General features: G+C 39.1%; 1 protein-coding gene across 2 annotated transcripts in view; it reads left to right on the top strand.

Annotated features, from left to right (window-relative positions):
* Window positions 1–20380, top strand: part of BCAS1 (brain enriched myelin associated protein 1) — an 89655-nt gene that overhangs the window by 37561 nt on the left and 31714 nt on the right. The window contains exons 8-10 of one of the 2 annotated variants that reach the window (XM_075011497.1): window positions 1771–1911; window positions 6524–6559; window positions 6885–7097. In XM_075011497.1, coding sequence (XP_074867598.1) covers window positions 1771–1911; window positions 6524–6559; window positions 6885–7097 — 390 coding nt within the window. The remainder of the gene's footprint in view (window positions 1–1770; window positions 1912–6523; window positions 6560–6884; window positions 7098–20380) is intronic. The other variant, XM_075011498.1, reaches the window with a different exon arrangement.

Consider the following 20380-nt stretch of genomic DNA (forward strand, 5'->3'; position numbering starts at 1 on the left):
ATATTTCCTCAAAATTCCCAGGGAAGGCATAATAGAGCAGCTCTAAGCACCATTCAATAGGCCCCCAAAATTCGTAGAGGGACACAGCTGTGTGCAGCACTACTGATGACCCAGTAACTTGGACAGGCCTTTGTAATGTGGCTAATGAGCTGGGTAACTCTGCAGTGAAAACATTGCCTTAAATCTACCCAAAGATCATTACGAGACTCCTCACCTTCATGCCTGCAAAGAACAAATTAAGTTAGGGTTGAATTTGGCATCTTCAACTACACCAATATGCTGTTACCCAATAAATGTATGGGTTTAACCTATTTTTAAAGACAGACATGCTCTCCTAACATGGGTGGCACTTTAATGATGTCATTGGTGTTTCACCCACACAGAAGCAGAATTTGGCCAATACAGTAACTGTGTACTTTTTATCCTGAGCTGAATTACATTGTCACTGGATTACCTGGTTCTTTACAAGCTGCTATTGGCTAAAGTTATCGACTTGACTGGAACAAAATTGCCCTCAACTGAACATCAATTTGACAATTTGCAGTACTCCTGAATCTCTTCTGCCCTTTCGAGGAGTAATTGGAGTATCAAAAGCACTGCAGAATGGAAGAGGGTAAAGCAGAACTGGCCATTGTTAATCGTAATAGCTAACTCAACTATCACATAGTAAAAGATCCAGAGATAGGCTGCAACAGATTTATGGGCAACTACATGTCAATGGAATATCTAGGTGTCAGGATGATGTCTAATTCTATGTTGGTTTTACAGCTTCATGCAAAATATTTCATATTATTCTGGATGAGCCAGTGAACAATATGTCTTTAATTTTGTTGATGGCATGATGGACCAAATAATATGTATTAGAACTTGGACCATTCAGTGTTCTTCTGGTTTCTTTGTCAGTCAACTCTGATTGGTCAAAGTTTCACTAAAGTTGGTAGTTTTTCATTTTGGAGTTGATTGTTTTAGTCTGTCATATTAGTAATTTTGAATGAATTCAGCCTGATTTCTTATTCATTCATGTACATGTGAATCAGGAATACCACGTACAAAACGAGTGGAATTACAATGGGGTAAGAGATCAGAACCCAGTCCAAGTGCACAATTAATACCCTTTTATTATTATGTATGTTATTCAGAATTATTTTTATGTAATCATCAGAATAGCATTAGAAAAATCTTAAAGCTAAACCCTGACCTTGAAAAAGATTTACATACCCACTTAATGTTAAGCACATGAATAATCCTTATGAACTCAGTGGAATTATTTTGCTTAAAATTCACGACATGTTTTGATTTTTGTAGAATTGGGGACTTTGTATAAAGATGAATCTGAGGGGCAAATTTTGATTTCATTTATTTCAGTTTAATCTGGAGTGAAGTTAATCTTGGATTTTATTGGTGTAAATTAATTCAGAGTTTAGCCCACTGGACTACAATTAGACATTCACATTCTTCTCTTAGTTTTAACTCTGTACAAATCACCTAAATTCCACTGAAGTAACAGGAAACAGGAGGTTTGCCAAATGATGACAATCAGACTTTTGTTGCTGCTCACCTAAAACGAAGTGAATGAGAACTGTGTGATAACTTCTAAACAAAACATGTAACATTCTTTTTACACATTGTCCAGGATGAAATGTAATGTTTGGCTTTAATAGACCACATAAGTGTTTTATGATATATTAATTAATACTTCATTATGTATAATTAATAATGCATTAAAGGAAATGGAGTATGTAATAGACTATGAATGCTGTTACACAAAAGGAATCCAAAGTGGAAAAGGGCCATGGTGAGCTTCCTGCTCAGAAGACAGCAGCAGAATCCCAAGCTAAAGGAGCCAAGAAAAAGAAGCCAGAGAGTCCCATGTTAGGACACAAAACATTTAGCAAAATCTTTAGGCATAAGGTCTGTATATTATTCTAGCAAAATGGAACCCTGAGTATTAACAGATGGCTCTTGTCACAGGACAAAGTATTAAAATAATTTGATGTAATGTGGTGTGACTGAGAAAGGAATCTGGTTGCCCTTAAATAATTTGAAAAAATAATGAAATGAGCATTTACCTAAAACCTATGGAGAAAAATATTTTGTAACATGGAAAATAATTCCTTCTCATACCATCTGTGAATTCAGGATTCTGAAAAATCTGTCTAATCCTCTAAAACCAATGTTCTTTTACTATTGTAATAAGTCATTAATACTAACTAAACTGACAATGGCTATAACCAGAGTATGCAGAGGATCAGCACTGACAAACAATGAATTGATGGGCTTCAATGGGCTTCTAGCTCTGAGGCTGTCTAGATTGCCAAGAACTGTCAGCAAAAGATATGCAATTGTGCAATGCGTTTGCGTCCATTTTGCCTACAGTTCTGTTGGGGTTTTTCTGACATTTGACCTGTTCACACAGGGCCAAATGTTGGAAAAAAAACCCTCTGTTGAGACTTCCCTTCTTACTCGTGGAACAAGGTGTACAGGGATGGGACATCCCTTCTTCCTCATGGAATGTACTGGGATGAAGTGTACAGGGATGTTGATGGAACACTCCCAACTGTTGACAGAACACTCCCAACAGCAGAAGTTTTGTCAATGGAAGTTTTTGTGTAGACATAGCCTTTAAAAATCCAATCCAACTTCCACTAAAAATAATGAAAAGATTCCCATTGATTAATTGGATGATTCACATACTTAGCGTTAGGCATATACTTAAATGCCTTGCTGAATTGAATATCACCAAACATACATTCAGTAGAGCAGCTTGGAAAATGAGGTATTTGCCCACAGAAATGTTTGATTTTTCATTGTAAAACTGAAACATTTTTGGCTGAAAACTGAATTTTGTTTTTGGTTGAAAATCTGTTTGTTTTGTTCCCTCTAGTAAAAAGTTGAGGAAAGCGACACTTTCCATGAAGATTTTTATGTAGCTGAAAATCCAGTTTTCCGTAGGAAAAAAGAAGTGTTGACAGAAACAGACTAAATATTTAATATGTTAGATCTTAATCAATGTTTCTGTCTGAGGATGATCAAGATTGGTGTTGTAATGCACTGTGGCTGTGAGACAAAGAAGAGTTGCATTATATCCTGAAGAACGTAGAGTCCGACACCCTTCAGTTGAGGGAGGAAAATAATATTAATTGCATGCAAAAAGTCTACTCAAACACCCACTTGGAATTTTTTGAAAATAGGAAGCTTTTATAAAAGTTGGGTTTGGAAGTGGGGAGGAACCCCATTAAGACAAAAAAGAATACTTTATTCTCCACTGTTCACTAAAAGCTTCATGTTCCTTAAGTTTGTTTCTAGAGCATAAATGCTCAGTCTCATTATACCTCAGTGAATGGTAGCAGTCCTTACGCAGCAGTTAAAACCAATGGACCCTATTTAGACTACAAAAATAGGTCATGATTTGAAAACGTGACAGCTAACCTATTTTAACTAAATCATTTTTAAATAGCATAGACCATTTAATACACTTAAAATAATATAGATGGTCTCAGTGAGTCCCTTTTGCCCTCACTAGTGTCAGATGTGTGTAACTAATATGCTTTTATAGGTATTTATAGGGCATACTTTATAAGTTGAGGCTCATATGTCTTCTATGGAGATAATTTTCTTGTGTTTTTCAAAATATGTAGGTGTTTTGTTGTTAAACATAAAAGAAACTACCACACTATAAAATAAGTGTAAGTAATATTACAACTACAAAGCATGAGACTCTTCCGTGGAAGGGTAGAATGTTCAAAGTAGAGGCTAAGATTCGCCTCCATTAGTTGTGACAGAGATCTCAGTTCAGAACACTATCTTTTGTGCCTACAAAGGAATGTCAGTCCTTTGTGTTGACTTGCTTCAAAGTCTTAAATTACTAACTTTAATAACTTAAAAATGAAATTCCTCGTGTCTTAATGTCTGGTTCTGTGACATGACACGGTTTATGATTTAAGCATGACATATCTTCTGAGATAATTACTGTAGGTAAAATAAAATGTACTCAAAATGACACTTAATTGATTTAATAAAAAAATTAAATATGAACACTTCAGTCTAAGAACCTTAGCTCCTCTAAGGCTATATCTACACTAGGCATAGTAAGTCGACTATCAATACATTAATTCTAGCCATAGCTAGAATTGCGTATCTGCACTTGGCTGCCCCTACTGAGGAATACAGGGGTTGACTGCAAGGTCTGAGAAGTTGATTTCATTCTTCCTGACCTGAGCAGGTCAATCTTCCCAGCTACTGTAGACTTAGCCTAAGAGAGGGGTGTGTGTGTGTGTGTGTGTGTGTGATGGTCCTTCCAGCATCAGTAATCCCCCTACGGTGCGCATCCTAGTGAAGAAAAAAAGCAATGATTTTGAGATTTTTTTAGCCATTGTTATTCAGTGTTGTTTTTATAGAAAATACTAACTTCTAGTCAAAATAAGCATATTAAAACTAGTTTCACGTGGCGCTTGTGAGCAGTAACATAAACCCTAATAACTGGACACATGTTAAGCCTAGTGCCCTGAGATTCTATCAGCTTTGATGGAATTCTCCTGGCTGGACCCCTGCACATCATGCTATTTAGATCCTGTGTGTTGCTTTATGTTCAGATCTGGTTTTTAAATGTAACTTTATTGGGTCACAAACTTCCAGCTGGGGAGCAGAGAGTTAGTTAATTAACTTTCAGGTAGTACTGCTGAAGCTGGGTTTTGGCATTCACCCTGCACTTCTGCAAATTACTCTGAATCATTGGCGCTAACCACAAAAAGGGGAAGTACTTATCTCCAGCAGAATACTCACACCTGTTCTCTCAAGAAATCTCCCAACAGCAAGGTTGGGTGCCTAGATTCAGAGAAGCAGGAAGAGCATTTGCCCAATATTCTAGTTTATTTCCTAATATAAGCTGCACTGTAATTTGGAGCGAGCAGTTCAAGGATCTCGACAGCTGGTTCAGATCATTTTCTGAAAATTAGTCTAGTGCAATATGGATCTGGTGGTGTAAACGATGTGCTGCAATAAAACCAAAGATCACAATTTTTGTTTGACCTAACTCCCAACTCGAAACACAAATCCCAGCCAGGACCATTGAGTTTTGCCTGATTTTTTTTGTACATAAAATTATTAACTGGCTCTGAGTTAACAGGCTTTGGATAGGGAACTCTGCAGGGATGGAGGGAAAATGGAATCAACATCCAACTACCAGTGCTGCCTCTCTGTAGCCACACCACCAGATTTCTGAGGAGGGAAATTTTGAGGAGTAAAGGCACTTCGAAGTGCCTGCAGCTACACGCATGCCTGCACTTCAAAGTTGATACTTCGAAGTTGCTGCAGGGGAGAATTAGCCTAATGAAATGCTGCATATTCACCACAGCACTTCATCAGTAATCTCCCATCACCCTAATTAACAGGCCCCCTTTGAAATTGGGGGCAAGTGTAGAAGCACTAAAGGTCTCAAGAGTACAGATCATTTGTCTTCTATATTGAATTAGCATATACAGTGCTTTGCAAAACTTTGCAATAGGACCAGATGCTCAATCAGACATAAGAAAAAATAAAAAATCTACTTAACCTGTTATTGGTAATAGGTTTGGCTAATATTTGTTCCATGCCTCAAAACACTAATTAAAACAAACATTGCATGGCCCCATGTAGCCATGAATCCATCATAGGCTACTCTGCCTCAGCACACCTAACATAATCAGATCCAATAAAATAAAAGGCCTGATAAAGCAATTACTGCAGCACAACTTGCAGTATCCTTTCTGTATTTTTCTACAAAATCTAGATCACATTATAGCATTTCTTTTTCAACTTTTCTTATCTCAGAAATTAAGACCCAGATTTTCAAAGATACCATTTTACAAACTGTCCCCATATAAAAAAATAAGACAGGGTTTGTACACGTGCCCTGATGGTTATATGGGCGTGTCACAAACATGGACATACATACACTAATGTGTGCCTTTGAAAAATTATATCTATTTTTTATTATTTGTTATGCCTTATACTAGGAAATGAGCTAGGGTTGTTTTTTCCCCTAGGAAGTACAAGTCTGTGAACATAAATGCACAAGAACGGGCCACAAAACAACTTGATGTGAAATTGCTGGGTTACTAAAATAAAAATAGGCAGATTTGAAAAGGACACAGAATGTGTCAAAAAAAGTAAATGGTTTATTAATGGATGATTTGAGTTTGATCATTTCCATGAAGTTGCCAATCAGCTAGCTCTACTCTAGTAAGGTCCAAGACTAAAATTGATGAAGACTGTATTATTCTCTATTAAAGGGGAATTTCTTTAGGTCAGGCAGGTGGTTTATTGCTGGAGCTGCTCAAACTACAGCTGTCTTTGTTCTTACAATAGTTGGTAGAAGCAAAGTAGTGCAATTTCATTTATATGGTAGCAGGAGTCTGGACTTTCACACACACAAATACTCGCTGAAAAGAAAATAATTAGCGATGCAACCAATTCCTAAAGTGTGTAACTGTGAAGAATGGTGTTGTCCGAAACAAACTTGCCTTTGTGCTTTGTTTTCCTTTAGTCCACAAAAGAAGCCCAACAGACCACTAATGCAAAAGTGAGTAGGATTATTTTCAATCATCCATGTATGATGTAGTCATTTTGTAACTAATATCACTGCCACATCCATTCTGATGCAATATATGAATGTAACAATTACCAGTCTTTGCAATGGATAGATTGCTACTTCATTTACATCTTCCTTGCCAGGAGTTCACTGCAGTACTTAACTCAGAAGGGTATGGCAGTGCAGTTTGTATGAGTGATGTAATATGAGTTGTGCTGTGCTGGGTTTGTTTCTTGGGATCCTGCAATATGTTTTGAGTCTGTTTTCCTTTACAAAGTTCTAATGACACTATTATGATTTATGTGTGCGTTTCTAGGTTGCTGAACAACAGCCTGTCACTTCTGTCAGTGTAAAATCAGAAAAAAATGCCCCTCCCTCTCAAGAATCACCGATGACAAAGCAGAATGTAAAAGCCCCTGAACCTGCAGCTCAGCAGCAGGCAGCAGCAACTACTGAAGCTTCCAAAGATACGACTAAGGAGAGAACTACTCCTGCTCCCACACCACTGAGCAAGCTCTTCAGAAAAAAGGTATGTGTAGATTTCAGAACTGGTTCGTCCACTACCACCACCCTAGTTTTGAGGGATTTCTGATGAAGGACCCACAGCCAAAAAGTTAAGTAGAATTCCATTTTTAAACAAGTTAGGTGAGTGTGAGGGTAGGTCTCCATTACGGGGTGGATCAGTGCTGGGGTGATTGATTCACTGGGATTGATTTGGTGGGTCTAGTGAAGACCTGCTAAATCAACTGCCAATCATTCTCACATGGACTCCGGTACTCCACCAGAATGAGATGAGTAAGGGGAATTAATGGGAGAGTTTCTTCTGTTGACACAGTGCAATATGGATCTGATTCTAAGTAGAGCTAACCTATGTCAATTTGAGTTACACTACTAACGTAATTCAAATTGTATATCTTAGATGAACTTGTCCCATAGTGTAGGCACACCCTGAACTTTTGTGTGGTTATGACCACAGTGCATGTGGTCTGTATAGTTGCATGTGCAAATGACTACTGATGGTAATTTGCACGTGTATTTATGATCCTCCTATTAAAGTCCCATATAATTTAATAAAGAGTAATAACTTTCTGTAGAATTTTGACTAACTCTATGAATAGGCGATATAAAACTATTAAATTATATAGGTTGGTTTAAAAATCCTTTAGATATTATTCTTTAATAAATTCTATAGCTTTTAGAGTAATTTCTATAGAACACTGTTTTCTTGTATAGGATTCACTTGATTTATTTTTACTCATCTTAAGTGTATCAAAAGCATCCCTCCCTGGAGATGTTTATTCTAATGGGTTTCAACCAAAGAATGAACTTGCTTTAAGGTTTGTGAGTTCCAATTGACTGCTTGGAAGCCCTTAGTTAAAACAAGGTATATGATAGAAACTAGCAGGAATTATGAAAATTATTGCTTGTTTGTATTTAGATGCCAAAAACGAAAAGCTTCCAGATAAATAGATATTGATTAAGTGAGGCCCATGAGATTCTTTGGCTGTACTTGCTTGGCTGGATAGAGGAATAGCAGATAGTTGTGCATGTGACTTATATTGAACATTTATACCACTTGCTAGTTCATAGATGAAGCAAGCGTCATTTGGTTGTTTAATTTCATATTTAAGAGAGTTTAAAATATTTCTCTAGGTTTAATATTTTTCTATAGCATTGGATGAATCAGGTTTTTTTAAATGAAAGGAAGCCTGGCTGAGACTAGCTTCTGTCAGTGGGGAAAGTGATGCTTGAGAGCTCTTATTGTTACCATTGTAACAGAAATCGTATCCACTTTCTGAATATGTCTGGCTCAATTGAGATGCAGACTAGGATGCATTGAGTCTCAAGATGGGATAAGAGGAGAAATAGCTGAAGACCAAAGGGACAAATCTATTATGTTGTAAATCTGTTGATGTTAACGGGGTTTATACCAGAAATCCATTCAGTCCAAGATGTCATTTTTTTTTAAATAAAGTAACCTACTGTGTAGGAGGAAAAGAAGGGAAATGTAGATCTGTCCCCCAAAGTTAACTCTCACTGAATATTTATGGGCCAAAATTCCATTAGGACTAACAGGAAAGATTCTGCCCTTTACAGAGAGTCAACACGAGGCCTGTGTACTAGGAAAGTCCCACTAAACCCTTCTCTGTATTACTCCAATTGGGCTCAAGTAGTGCAGAGGCCTTCTGCACTGTGGTGAGTTCCATCCAATCTGAATGTCAGCTGCCTTCACACACCACAGCCCTGCTCAAATTTGGCAACTCTCTTCAATTGTGTTTTTATTTTTCCTAACCCCTGTCAATCTGAAGGGAAACTGAAGGAGTATGAGGCCATCTCAAGGTCCTTCCTGGTGCAAAAAAGCCACAGAAAAGTTTGACCTTCCTATCAACAGTTCCTTGTTGCCCTCAAAATTTGGAACAAAAATATACACTCTTATTGCATGGTTCCATTCCTCCTCTACCCTTGGGTTTATGATGTTCCTCACTACATTGTGAAAGGTGATCAGGGTGGAAATTTGCCCCATTGGTGGACAGGAACTGTGAAGAGCTCCCCATATCTGTGTGCCAACCTTGCAAAGGGTCTAAGGGTCATGGATGAGCCTCAAGACTTTCTGTGTATAGATGGGTCTTTTCCAAACACCTAAATCCTAACACTCAGGGACTTTTGAGGTATTTGAAACTTGGACCCAAATTTTGCTGCACGGGCCCATCTTTGCCTAATTTTGAACTATCTAAACTTCCTGATTCTGCAATTTTTGGCTGGAAGTCTTGTGAGAACTGTGGTCCCTCCTGCTTGTAAAGGGGATAGAAATATCACGAGCTAATTGTAGCCAAGTAAAGGGACAATGAAAAATAACAGAAAATGGGAAAATTGCTCAAACTTTTACAAAACTCAGAAAAAAATGTGTTTTGAATTTTATATGAAAACCCTGTCTTTTTTCTCATTTAATCCAAACTAGTGTTCATCTAACTAGAAAACTCTTTGATTTTTCTCACAGATGCTGTAAAATATTTGCATCATTAGCTAACATGTGTTGTTCGTAAATGTTTTGTTTTCTTGGTAAGAAACAAGGCATACTGTAATTACTTCATAGTAAAATCCCTGGTTTGGCATTAACGATTGAAATAACGTATTGCACCAATCTTCAACTCCCCTGTTGGTTGTTCATGTCCATTCATGTTCTCACTCATTATAGCATAGCTAATGTAAAAATGCATAAAATGTGACTTTTGTCTCCATCAATGAAGCAGGTGTTGTCAAAGGGAGGTTGATTGTCGTAGAATAATTATCTTATCTTATATGTGGCAGGCACAGTCAAAATTAGGTTATTTAAAATATGAGCCAGATCCACAGCTGGTATGAATTCACTCTTCATTAATTCCAGTGGATATCTTTTATTTTACAAAGACCAAAAAATAACAAGAGAAAGACAGAAGGACAGTTAGCAACCCTATAAATAAGTACAAAAATTAAAAAAGGACTGTCCTTCCTTAAAGCGTAAAAAATATTTTTTATGGACAAGAAACACAAAACAAATTAGATATTTAAAAAATATTTAAATTGTGTTTTTTACAAATTTGTTATTTTTACAGAAATCTACTGGAAAATAAAAGTAAGGAACATTTGATAGTTTTTTGTTTTTTAATGCAAAGAGTGTTTTTGCATCTTTTGACACAAATCTGCTAAATATTAGGGACAACGCTGGAGAGTTGGAGCTTCATATCAGGTGCAGCATGATGTGATTTTTTCTGAACACAACTTGGGCTGAAGCAGTCCGAATTGACTCTGATTGTTTTGACACAAGTAACATAACAACTATACCATTATGAATCTTGATAAATATTAATACCTGCAACCTAAATGCCATTCAAATAGCTTAGTATTTTGACACACACAATTTCATATTTAATATTTTAGAAGGAAAAATATTGCTAGCATTACATTTTTTTCACAGAACACCAGTATTGCACGGAAAAGGATGGGAAACCCTGCTCTAGACCATTTCTGATGGGTGTTTATCTAACTTGCTCTTAAGTATCTCCAGTGATGGAGATTCCACAACCTCCCTAGCCAATTTATTCCAGTGTTTAACCACCCTGACAGTTAGGAACTTTTTCCTAACTTCCAACCCAAACCTCCTTTGCTGCAGGTTAAGCCCATTGCTTCTTGTCCTATCCTCAGAGGTCAAGGAGAACAATTTTGTCCCTCCTCCTTGTAATACTCTTAAGTACTTGAAAACCGCTATCATGTCCCCTCTCAGTCTTCTCTTTTCTAAACTAAACAAGCCCAGTTCATTCAGTCTTCCCTCATAGCTCAAGTTCTCTAGTACTTCAATAATTCTTGTTGCTCTGCTGCGGACCTTTTCCAATTTCTCCACATCTTTCTTGAAATGTGGTGCCCAGAAATTGACACAAACTCCATCTGAGACCTAATTAGTGCATAGTAGAGCAGAATGACTTCTCATGTCTTGCTCACCACACTCCTGTTAATGGATCACAGAATCTGCTCACCACACTCCTGTTAATGGATTCCAGAAATATGCTTGCTTTTTTTTTTTTTTTGCAACAGCATTACACTGTTGAGTCATATTTAGCTTCTAAGCCACTATGACCACCTAGATCTCTTTCTGCTTTACTCCTACCTAGGTAGTCGCTTCCCATTCTGTGCGTGTGAAACTAGTTATGCCGTCCTAAGTGGAGTACTTTGCATTTGTCCTTATTTGTCATAGGTCTGCCTAAGACTCAGGTTGCTTTAGAGTTACTACTTGTTAGTTTTTACTTTTACCTTATTGATTCCTTTTGCATACTTAACATATTGTTCTCTTTAGTATTAGACAGCAGAAACTAGTCTCACTCAAAATAATGTGTGCAATTGACACCAATATGTAGTTTTGCTTTTGAAGTAACAAACAAACCACCATCAAACAGATCCAGTTACTTCTCCCTTTTCAGCAAGACCCCCTGGAATCTAAAATCCTTGCCTCCAGAAGGATCTTTCACTTCAAAATATAATGAATGAAGTGACTGTCAAAAGGCTGTAGTGCTAATGCTTTAATGAGAGCTCAGTCAACAGTGCAAAATAATAGCTCTGAGTGCTTGTTTAGCTTTCCAAATGAATTCACCTCTGCTGTGTTTGGCCCTGTTTTGTGATCACTTCCCAGAAATATTCTCACACACAGTTGGAATGTTTGCCAATATAGCCTTTTAATTTTTTTTAAGCAACTGCTGGATACTAATTGAAAAGCAAAGTTTTGCATTTGTAATCGCAAATGTTTGTGCTGGAAACCTGATTCCACAACTTGAACATACCTAGGCATAAAAATATACCATATGACCATTGTGAATATAGAATAATTACAAACAAGCTGCAGGCTAAGAAGAAATCAAAGGAATTTGTCAGTGAATTATGTAAAATAATGGATACATTTTGGAGGCGGGTGGAGTCCACAATTAAAAATGTTACAGTTTTAATATGGTAGATAGAAGACCTGTATCTCTTACCAAGAGGGAAGGATTTATCTATTGGCAGTACAGGCATAAGCCCAGTCCAGCAGAGATAATAACCACATACCAAACTGCAACCTTGAGCACCAAATCATTAGCACAGAATTTGCAGAGCAAACAGTAACTGCAGGGTGGGAATCATAGAGCAGGGAAATGAATATGTGGGTGGGGAAGGTCATTACAATGTATTCCTCAATCCTTACCAAGTCTCTGAAATGCTTTGTCAAACTCCATTACAGAATGTGCTAACAGCAAAGTTGCATGGAAAAAAAGGGTGAGGATATCAACCATACTCTGATCCTTTTATCTTAATGGGGCCGCAAGAACATGAAGGGACTTTAAAGGGGCAGTTCCCTTGTGCATGATCTGGGGAAGAAAGGCACTGACTGTTTTCTGAGCAGCCCCTTGTAATAGGGTGACCACATTGCCCCATGGCAAATATAGGACACTGGTCTCCAGTGATGGGGGGCAGGGCTGCTGTCCTATATGAGGGCTCCCTGGTGATGGGGGCTGCTGCTCCAGGGTGAGGCACCAGGTATGGAGCTCTGCAGCTTCCAGGGGGGAGGCACCAGGGATGAAGGGGAGTGGAGGATGGGGGCTCCAGAACCCCCTAGTGGTGGTGAGGGGGCTGGTGTTCCAAAGCCTCCCAGAAGTCAAAACAAGGAAATGATGCAGGAGCTGCCTCCCTGAGGTGTGGGAGTCTGTGGAACAAGGCAGACAACCATGGGGGGGCTCCCTTGAAGTGAGAGCTGCCTCCCCTAAGTATAGGGCACCAGGGAGTGAGGCAGCCACACCGTTGTGGAGTTTGCTGGCAGCAGGGGCTGCCACCACGGGGTGCCAGGGAATGGGGCACCTGCCCCACAGAGGAGCTTCCCTGCAGCAGGAGTTTCTGCTGCAAGGTGCAGAGCTCCAGGGAACAGGGCTGCCACCACTGGAGGAGATACCTAGCAGGAGAGGCTGCCACCCCAAGACACAGGGTTCCAGGGAACAGGCGCCCCACAGCCAATGGGACAATTTGCCTATTTTCTTTAAAAAAGTCAGGACACTTGTGAGACAGCTTAAATAAGGGACTGTCCCAGTAAAAACAGGACAGATGGTCACGTCCCCTTGTAAGCCCTACAGTAGCGGGCATGCTATGATGGGGCTAGGGATGGGCTGGGCCACAGCATGTATTACTATAGAAGTTCTTGACAGTGCCACACCCCATAGGCAGGCATGGGCAGGCTCCTGTAACTTAAACAGACCCTAAGTCATGCAGGAGCCACCCAAAGCCAGGACACATAAATGGCACTTAAGCAGCAGAAATCTAAGTCACACCCAGTTGCACTTTAACTGAAAAATTGCAAAAGGGGAACTCATCGTAATACTTATACATGAAAAGAAAATACAGTTTGCTTTGTTAGATAATGAAGGCTACGTCTGAGAAAAATAGAAAAGTAGAATCTTATTGAGGGTGATATAAAATAATTTATTAGGTGATCTGGTCTGAAGAAGAGGGTCTGTCCCACGGAATCTCATCACCTAATAAATTATTTTGTTAGTCTTTAAAGTGCTACATGACTTCTGGTTTGTTTTGTTTTGATAGAATACAGACGAACATGGCTACATCTCTGTCACTTATATAGAGGGTGGAGATTAGACTCAACTAGGGAGCACAAAGCTGAACCTACTATATGACTCTCACATGGAAGACAAGGTATAGGATTTCCTTCATACTTAAGGAAGGATGCCCTGTGAATAAAACAAAGCCTTATCGACAGCTCTTTAAGTCAGGCCCATTTTCACATTCACAGTATTTTGTATCATAGTAACATAAAAGCAAACACTGAAATGAAAACTCCTAACTCCTAGTGCCATACCAATTACTGAATTTTTGGAAGGCTTCAGGGACTTGGAAGTCAGAGGAAGGATTCAAAGTTCAGACAACAACTTATACACATACCACTGCGACCATTTTAACAAAGATTTTTTTGCAAAAGAAACAGGAAACAGTGTCTTGTAGGAAATAGAACAGTGCTTTTCAACTAAGAAAGCCGCAAAAAAGCTGTAGAATACTGGTGTAAAACACAACAGAGGCAAAGAAAATTATTATTTTAGATAATACAAATGCCCGGGTAGCTCTGCAATAGTGAGGCTCTACTGGGTGGATTTAAACTAGTTTAGGATTTGGGCTGCTCTCTGCAAAGTTTGTTTTCTGTCTTTTTAAGGAATTTAAACTCAGTCACATTGGTGCCAATCAGGATTAATACTTGCATTTTGAGAAATTAATTCCACTTTACAACTGTGTCACTGACAGCAGCTTTTTAATTTAGAAAGCTCCGTCAATGTCTATTTATGGCACCAGTAATATCACTGTATGTTCAAGACAAAGTTGATAGAATTTTCTCCCTAAAATGTATTATTACACAAATTGTAGGTTCCTCCTTATAAAACTACTCACAGAACATAGTATCATTTTTAATTTTTATTTTTGCTTCATGGAGTAGAGACAAAGACAGGGCCAATACCACACAAGAGAATATAAGTGGATGTAAAATTATTCAAATTTTATTGACCATTCATCTTTGTCCAGATTATCCCATTAACTTCAGCTGCTGTCAAAAGCATCTCTGAAGATCTCTGGGATGGTAAATGCAAATATTTTTCCCGGCCTTCCATCAAAAATAAAGCCTTAAATGTAAGTCAAAAATAAAGTTAGTTATGTGAAGGGGTTGTTTTCCCTTTGGAAAACTGTACTCTGAATTCGCTTAGAGGAGTTATAGCCTCTCTGCTGTCACATTCCAGGATTCTGTAAAATGTAAGACCACTTGGCCTCTCTTACTGTGTGGGGATTTTGTCATGCCTCGCTCTGAAGTGTCCCTTTGTATAATGCCAGGTTTGCATTGCCTGCTCTGACTCTTTGTGGAACTAAGCTGCTTTCATTTAGACAAACAGACAGGGACAATTGTCAGAAGGGACAATTGTTATCATCTAGTCTGACCTCCTGCACGTTGCAGGGCACTAGGCCTGCCGACAGGGGGAGGGTGCAGCAAAAGGGGCAGTTGCACAGAGGTCTGGCATTTCAACGCAGCCTGGAGCTCCAGCTACCGCTGCTGCCACTTCAGTACTCCGGGTCCCTTGGAACTGCACAACAGCACTGCTACACCACTCCATGCAGCTGTGTGTATGTGGGGACCCACCTGACTGGCACTAAGAGCTGACTTCCCTTGGGCCCCACCCTTGGCCCCGACTCTTCCAAGGACACAGAGGTGGGCCCCCTCCCACTTTGCCCCAGGGCCCACAATGCAAGACACTGAATCTCACCCAACTGCTCCTGTGGTAGATCCCTAAACTCTGGGTGAGTTACTGAAGTCCTCAAATCACAATGCAAAATCTTCAAATGACAGAGAATCCACCATTTTCTTCACAAACTGGTTTCTTATTTAGTCTAACATTATATGTAAGGAGATCCATTAGAGAGACAGCCTAATGAAAGATCATCTCTCTTTAGAAAGCCGTTATCATGACAGCATTTTCAATTGTTGTTTTATAAATATACAATGAAAAAGTACACTTTGAAAGGGTTGCTTATGTGGTTTCAACCACCATGCTCATTCATTGTTCCACAAATAGCGAAATAAACTCTTCAGGACCTTTCACAATCTTCCAGGGCCTAAACACATATTAGGTAAAAACATTCAAAACCTTCTTAGGCTTGGTCTACTCTAGCTGTGGAAAATCAAAGGCTTAGGTTCGATCTTCCGAGGCACCATTTCTCACATGCATGAAACTGCATATTCCAGGATCAGTGTTGAAGCAGGAACTCCTTGGGAGCTGCAAGGATTGAGGAATGTCAGTGGGAGGAGCTCTCCCATCGACTTTCTTCTGTGAGGACAGGGATCAATGTCAACAGCTGCAAAATCAATTTTAGGTACTCAGTTGGCATACCTAACATTGCATAGCAGCTGTTGGCATTCTCAGTAGGTGTAGACGTAGCCTTATAACAGTGAAGAGCTTGTCTACATGGCACAGCCTTGGTTAGAAGTACTATGCTGGCATAGCCTCCTGTTGGAGATGCACCATAAGCTATCAGAAATTCTTCTGCTGGCATAGCTTTACCACCTACAAAATGATATTAGCTAAGGCTTTGTCTTTAATGCATGGTGGATTGATGCTGCAGTGCTTGAGCCACTGGCTATCAATCTATTGCATCTACTGCAGGTGTGGTAAATTGATCTCCAAGCTCACTCCCGTTGACACCAGTACTCCCCAAGCCAGCAGAGTAGCCAGTGTCAACCTTACTGCATGTAAGATGCAGAGGAAAGTATGTTGAGTTTAGCCACACTATTTGCATAGCTGAAGTAGGTCAACAGTGCAGTTAAGTGTAGGCAAGGTCTTAGCCAACCAAAACACTCTTTTATTGACATAGTTGCATCTACACCAGAGGTTTTGCCACCATAACAATGTCAATTGTATAACTCAAAGTTTAGTCAATTGCTTAACTACTGCAGTTTGATATTTAAAATATTGTAGAGACAAAATAACTAAACAGCCAATTTATTGTCTGAGGATCAAGCAGTATAGTACAGGAAAAAGTAAGTATATCACCAACCCATTCAGAAAGTAGTTTCTTGCAGACTATTCAGTTTGCAGATGATGAAGGTCTAACTCCCAAATATACCCCCAAAATTACCCCTATTTAAACTCTTTCTTATCTGGCAGCCCTGGAACCGAGAGGTTGCCAGATATTCAAATAGTCTGGATAATAGAGAGGTATACCTAGCAATGCACAACACTAAAGAAAAACAAGACTAGATATTAAAAAACAAATAAAAATATATGCAGAGTACTTTATTTACCATCAACAGGACACTGTAAAATTGTCCTGTATTTGCTGTATTTATTTGTATTTACTTTAATTATATTGTACTTAAGGTAAACGTAACCAAAATGTACTTACGGTTAAACATGCCAGTTATTTGAGAGTTCTGGATGGTAGAATGCTGGATATGAAAGAGTTTACTATATATGTACACACACACCAAGTCTGCTTACAAGTATCAGAGGGGTAGCAGAGTTAGTCTGTATCTTCAAAAACAACAAGTCCTATAGACTAACAGATATTTTGGAGCATAAGTTTTTGTGGACAAAGACCCACTTCATCAGATACATGAGTCAGGGGCTCCAGAGGAGGGTTTAAATATATGGGCTTATGAAAAGTGGGGAGTCCTAATCAAGAGGAGGGCCTCCTCTGGAACACCCCCCAACTCTTACATCTGATGAAGTGGGTCTTTGCCCATGAAAGCTTATGCTCCAAAATAGCTGTTAGTCTACAAGGTGCCATAGGACTTCCTGCTTACAAGTAAGAACTTTCCTCATGTTGCCAGTTTTAACTCACTAGTTTGTAGTGGTTCTGTCCCTTTCATTATCTTTTATTTTGGGGAGTACATCCCAGATGCCAGTGGATGTTGAGGCACATCCCGAGCCTTTACCAGGAAGAATATTTATGTATCTTGACTTTCACAGGTGTTTCTATCTCCCTGTGTCAAATGCTGAATTGTACTGTTACGATATATTGTGGTGTATAGTTTAGCATAAGTTAGTAAGCAATACATAATACAATTTAGCGTGACTTCCAAACACTCTCATTTAATACATACCATGTTAATACCAGGTGCATATTGCCTACTAATGTGTGTGTTGGGGTGGTACAGTACATATAAGCTATATGTATTGACTAACAGCTGGGAGGTATGATTTTACTTTAACCCTCCTAGCAAAGATAGCTATGTCAGCAAAACTTGGCAGTGTAAACTAAGTCCCACTGAAAGACACTTGGGTATGTTCATGTGATCCATTACTAAAAGAAATCTACTTTGACCTTTCTCTGCATTATATTATAAAAGTTCATGTGGGATATAATACTGTTCTGTGAATGGATTCTACAACCTAAATCAACATGTCAGAGTCTCCTTCTACAACCTACTGAGGGGATGTCAACTGCTCATCATCCAAAGTCAGAGATCATAGACCAATGTACTTTCTGTCTTAATCTGAGGTACTTACATGGCCCCCATCATCATTGTGTCTGGTTGACTCTCAATATCCCAAGGAGGTTGGGTAGTATTTATATTCCTGTTTTACAGATGGGAAACAGAGACATGATACTTGTCTGCATGGTGCACTAATCTATATAAGCGGTGTGTAAATTCTACTGCACACCAGTGTGTTGTGTACCAACTGTCCATGTGGATCCCCACTGGCTTGTTGGATGAGCATTGACACAGTCCCAGTAAATTAGCATGCATTGGGGAACTTTAATTACGAGCAAGCAGGGTCCACAGAGACAGTGTGTCACACATGAACGCAAACTAGAATTTACAGCCTAGCTGGTACATACTATTGCATCATTTCAACAAGCCCAAAGACCCAAATCCTCAAAACACATTTAGGTGCCTAACTCCCATTGCAGTTCAACCTCCTATTGTTCCCTGTTCCTCTTTCAATAGAAAATTTAAGTAAAATGTAAGGTGTGTGAAAATTAGTGTCTGACCCCTGAATCTTCCCTGGGTCTAAGAACCTTGCCAAAGGTCAGAGAGGAAGTCTGTGGCAGAGTAGAGGAGGGTTTCTGGAGTCCCAGGAACACAGCCTGTGTGCCATCTTTCTGGTGAGGCTTAATGGTATGAACAGTATAATGGTTTAAATTTTGAATATTGTATTGGGTATTAACCCCTTATTGAGGTAGCAGGGCTTTGAGGAAATAAGTCTTCTGGTTTTCTGTGTCCAGTGCCCTCCCACTTCCCATGGATAACCAAACAGGAATAAGGGGATTGCGAAGTGTGTGGGGTCCTTTTGAAAAGGACCCTGTGTAGATGAGCTGTGTGCGATTGAGACTGGCACTTTCGAAGCGCTGCGGCTGCCATTATACTAATGAGGCACTGCATATTCACTGCAGTGCCCCATTAGCATATCCCAAAGTGTCTTGTTAGTATCCTCCTCTCAAAGGTGGGGTGTTAGTGTAGACACAGTCTGTAGGCTTAGCTATTTTGAAATAGGGGCTGTTAAGATAGGGAATAGAGCCTTTTTTGAAATAAGTCATAGTGCACCCAAGGGCTCTATTTAGAAATAGGCTTTGTTGTGCATAGACAATGTATTCTGAAATACTAAAGGCTATTTCAAAATGCTTTTTGTGTTTAGCAGTGTTATTTCAAAAAAGGCTATTCCAGAATAGCTCTTCTGGAAAGGCTTATTTTGAGATGTCTGCTATGCAAACATACCCTGAGTCTCAATGTGTGTATGTTTACATGTGTGACACAGAGAGAAAGATCAGTAAAATCAGGAGTTTCGAAAATAGGTGTAATATGACATGCAATTGTACATCAAATATGTACACACACATCTAGTAGCAGCACTCCAAATGGCTATACAGATTTCATCTGTCAGTGACTGGTTAGGTGCATGGGGTGGAATTCTGACATAGCTGAAGGCAAAGGAAAAGCTTTTACTGATTTCAGTAGGGTCAGAATTTAAGTTCTGATGAGTCATAGCACAGAAGCTCTGAGATTTGCAGTAGTGGGTTGGGCAAATTAGACATATACATACACAGCCTACAAAGTACACACAAAGTTTCTGTCTCAGAATAGTGGAGCAACAGGTATGTAATGCAAAGTACGAATGTGGTAGTGAGTGGTAATTATATAGCCACATCTACATTTGTAAAATAATTCACAGATCTGCTGTGACATCCAAAGCCAGCACATATTTAGCATTTAAAATCTTTTAGATTTGGTATATACTTGTAAGTACAGGTTGAACCTCTCTAGTCTGGAACTCTCTCCTCTGGCAACATCTGTAATCCATCATGATTCTGATTAGTTGGACAACCAGGTATCATGGGTGTCGCCAAGTTTCCCATGGTCCCATAAAGTTTGTTTCAAGCCACAAGTCCTGGGTCTCAATGTTCTCTGCTGTTATTTAGCTATAATTTACCCCTAAATGTGTTCTATCATCCCAGTAAGCAGTGGAAGTGTTGGTAATGCTGCTAGATAATGCTGACCTCCCAAGGCCTCAAATTCTCTTGTCAGGCACCGGTCAGGTCCTGAGCAAGCTGAATGAGAGAGGTTCAACCTGTATAAAGAAACCACGATGTGACAACTGTTCACAAAATTTCATTCAAAGAAACTATTCCACACCAAGTTAATGATTATATTTTGAAAACTGTGAAGGGGATTTTAGCATATGTACATACACATATGCAATTGTACATATAAACATAACCAATTTATTACAAAAAAATGTCATTCCTAATAACAAGCTAAGAACTGCAGGT

This window comes from Carettochelys insculpta, chromosome 17, assembly GCF_033958435.1.
Source record: "Carettochelys insculpta isolate YL-2023 chromosome 17, ASM3395843v1, whole genome shotgun sequence".
Taxonomy (NCBI): Eukaryota; Metazoa; Chordata; order Testudines; family Carettochelyidae; genus Carettochelys; species Carettochelys insculpta.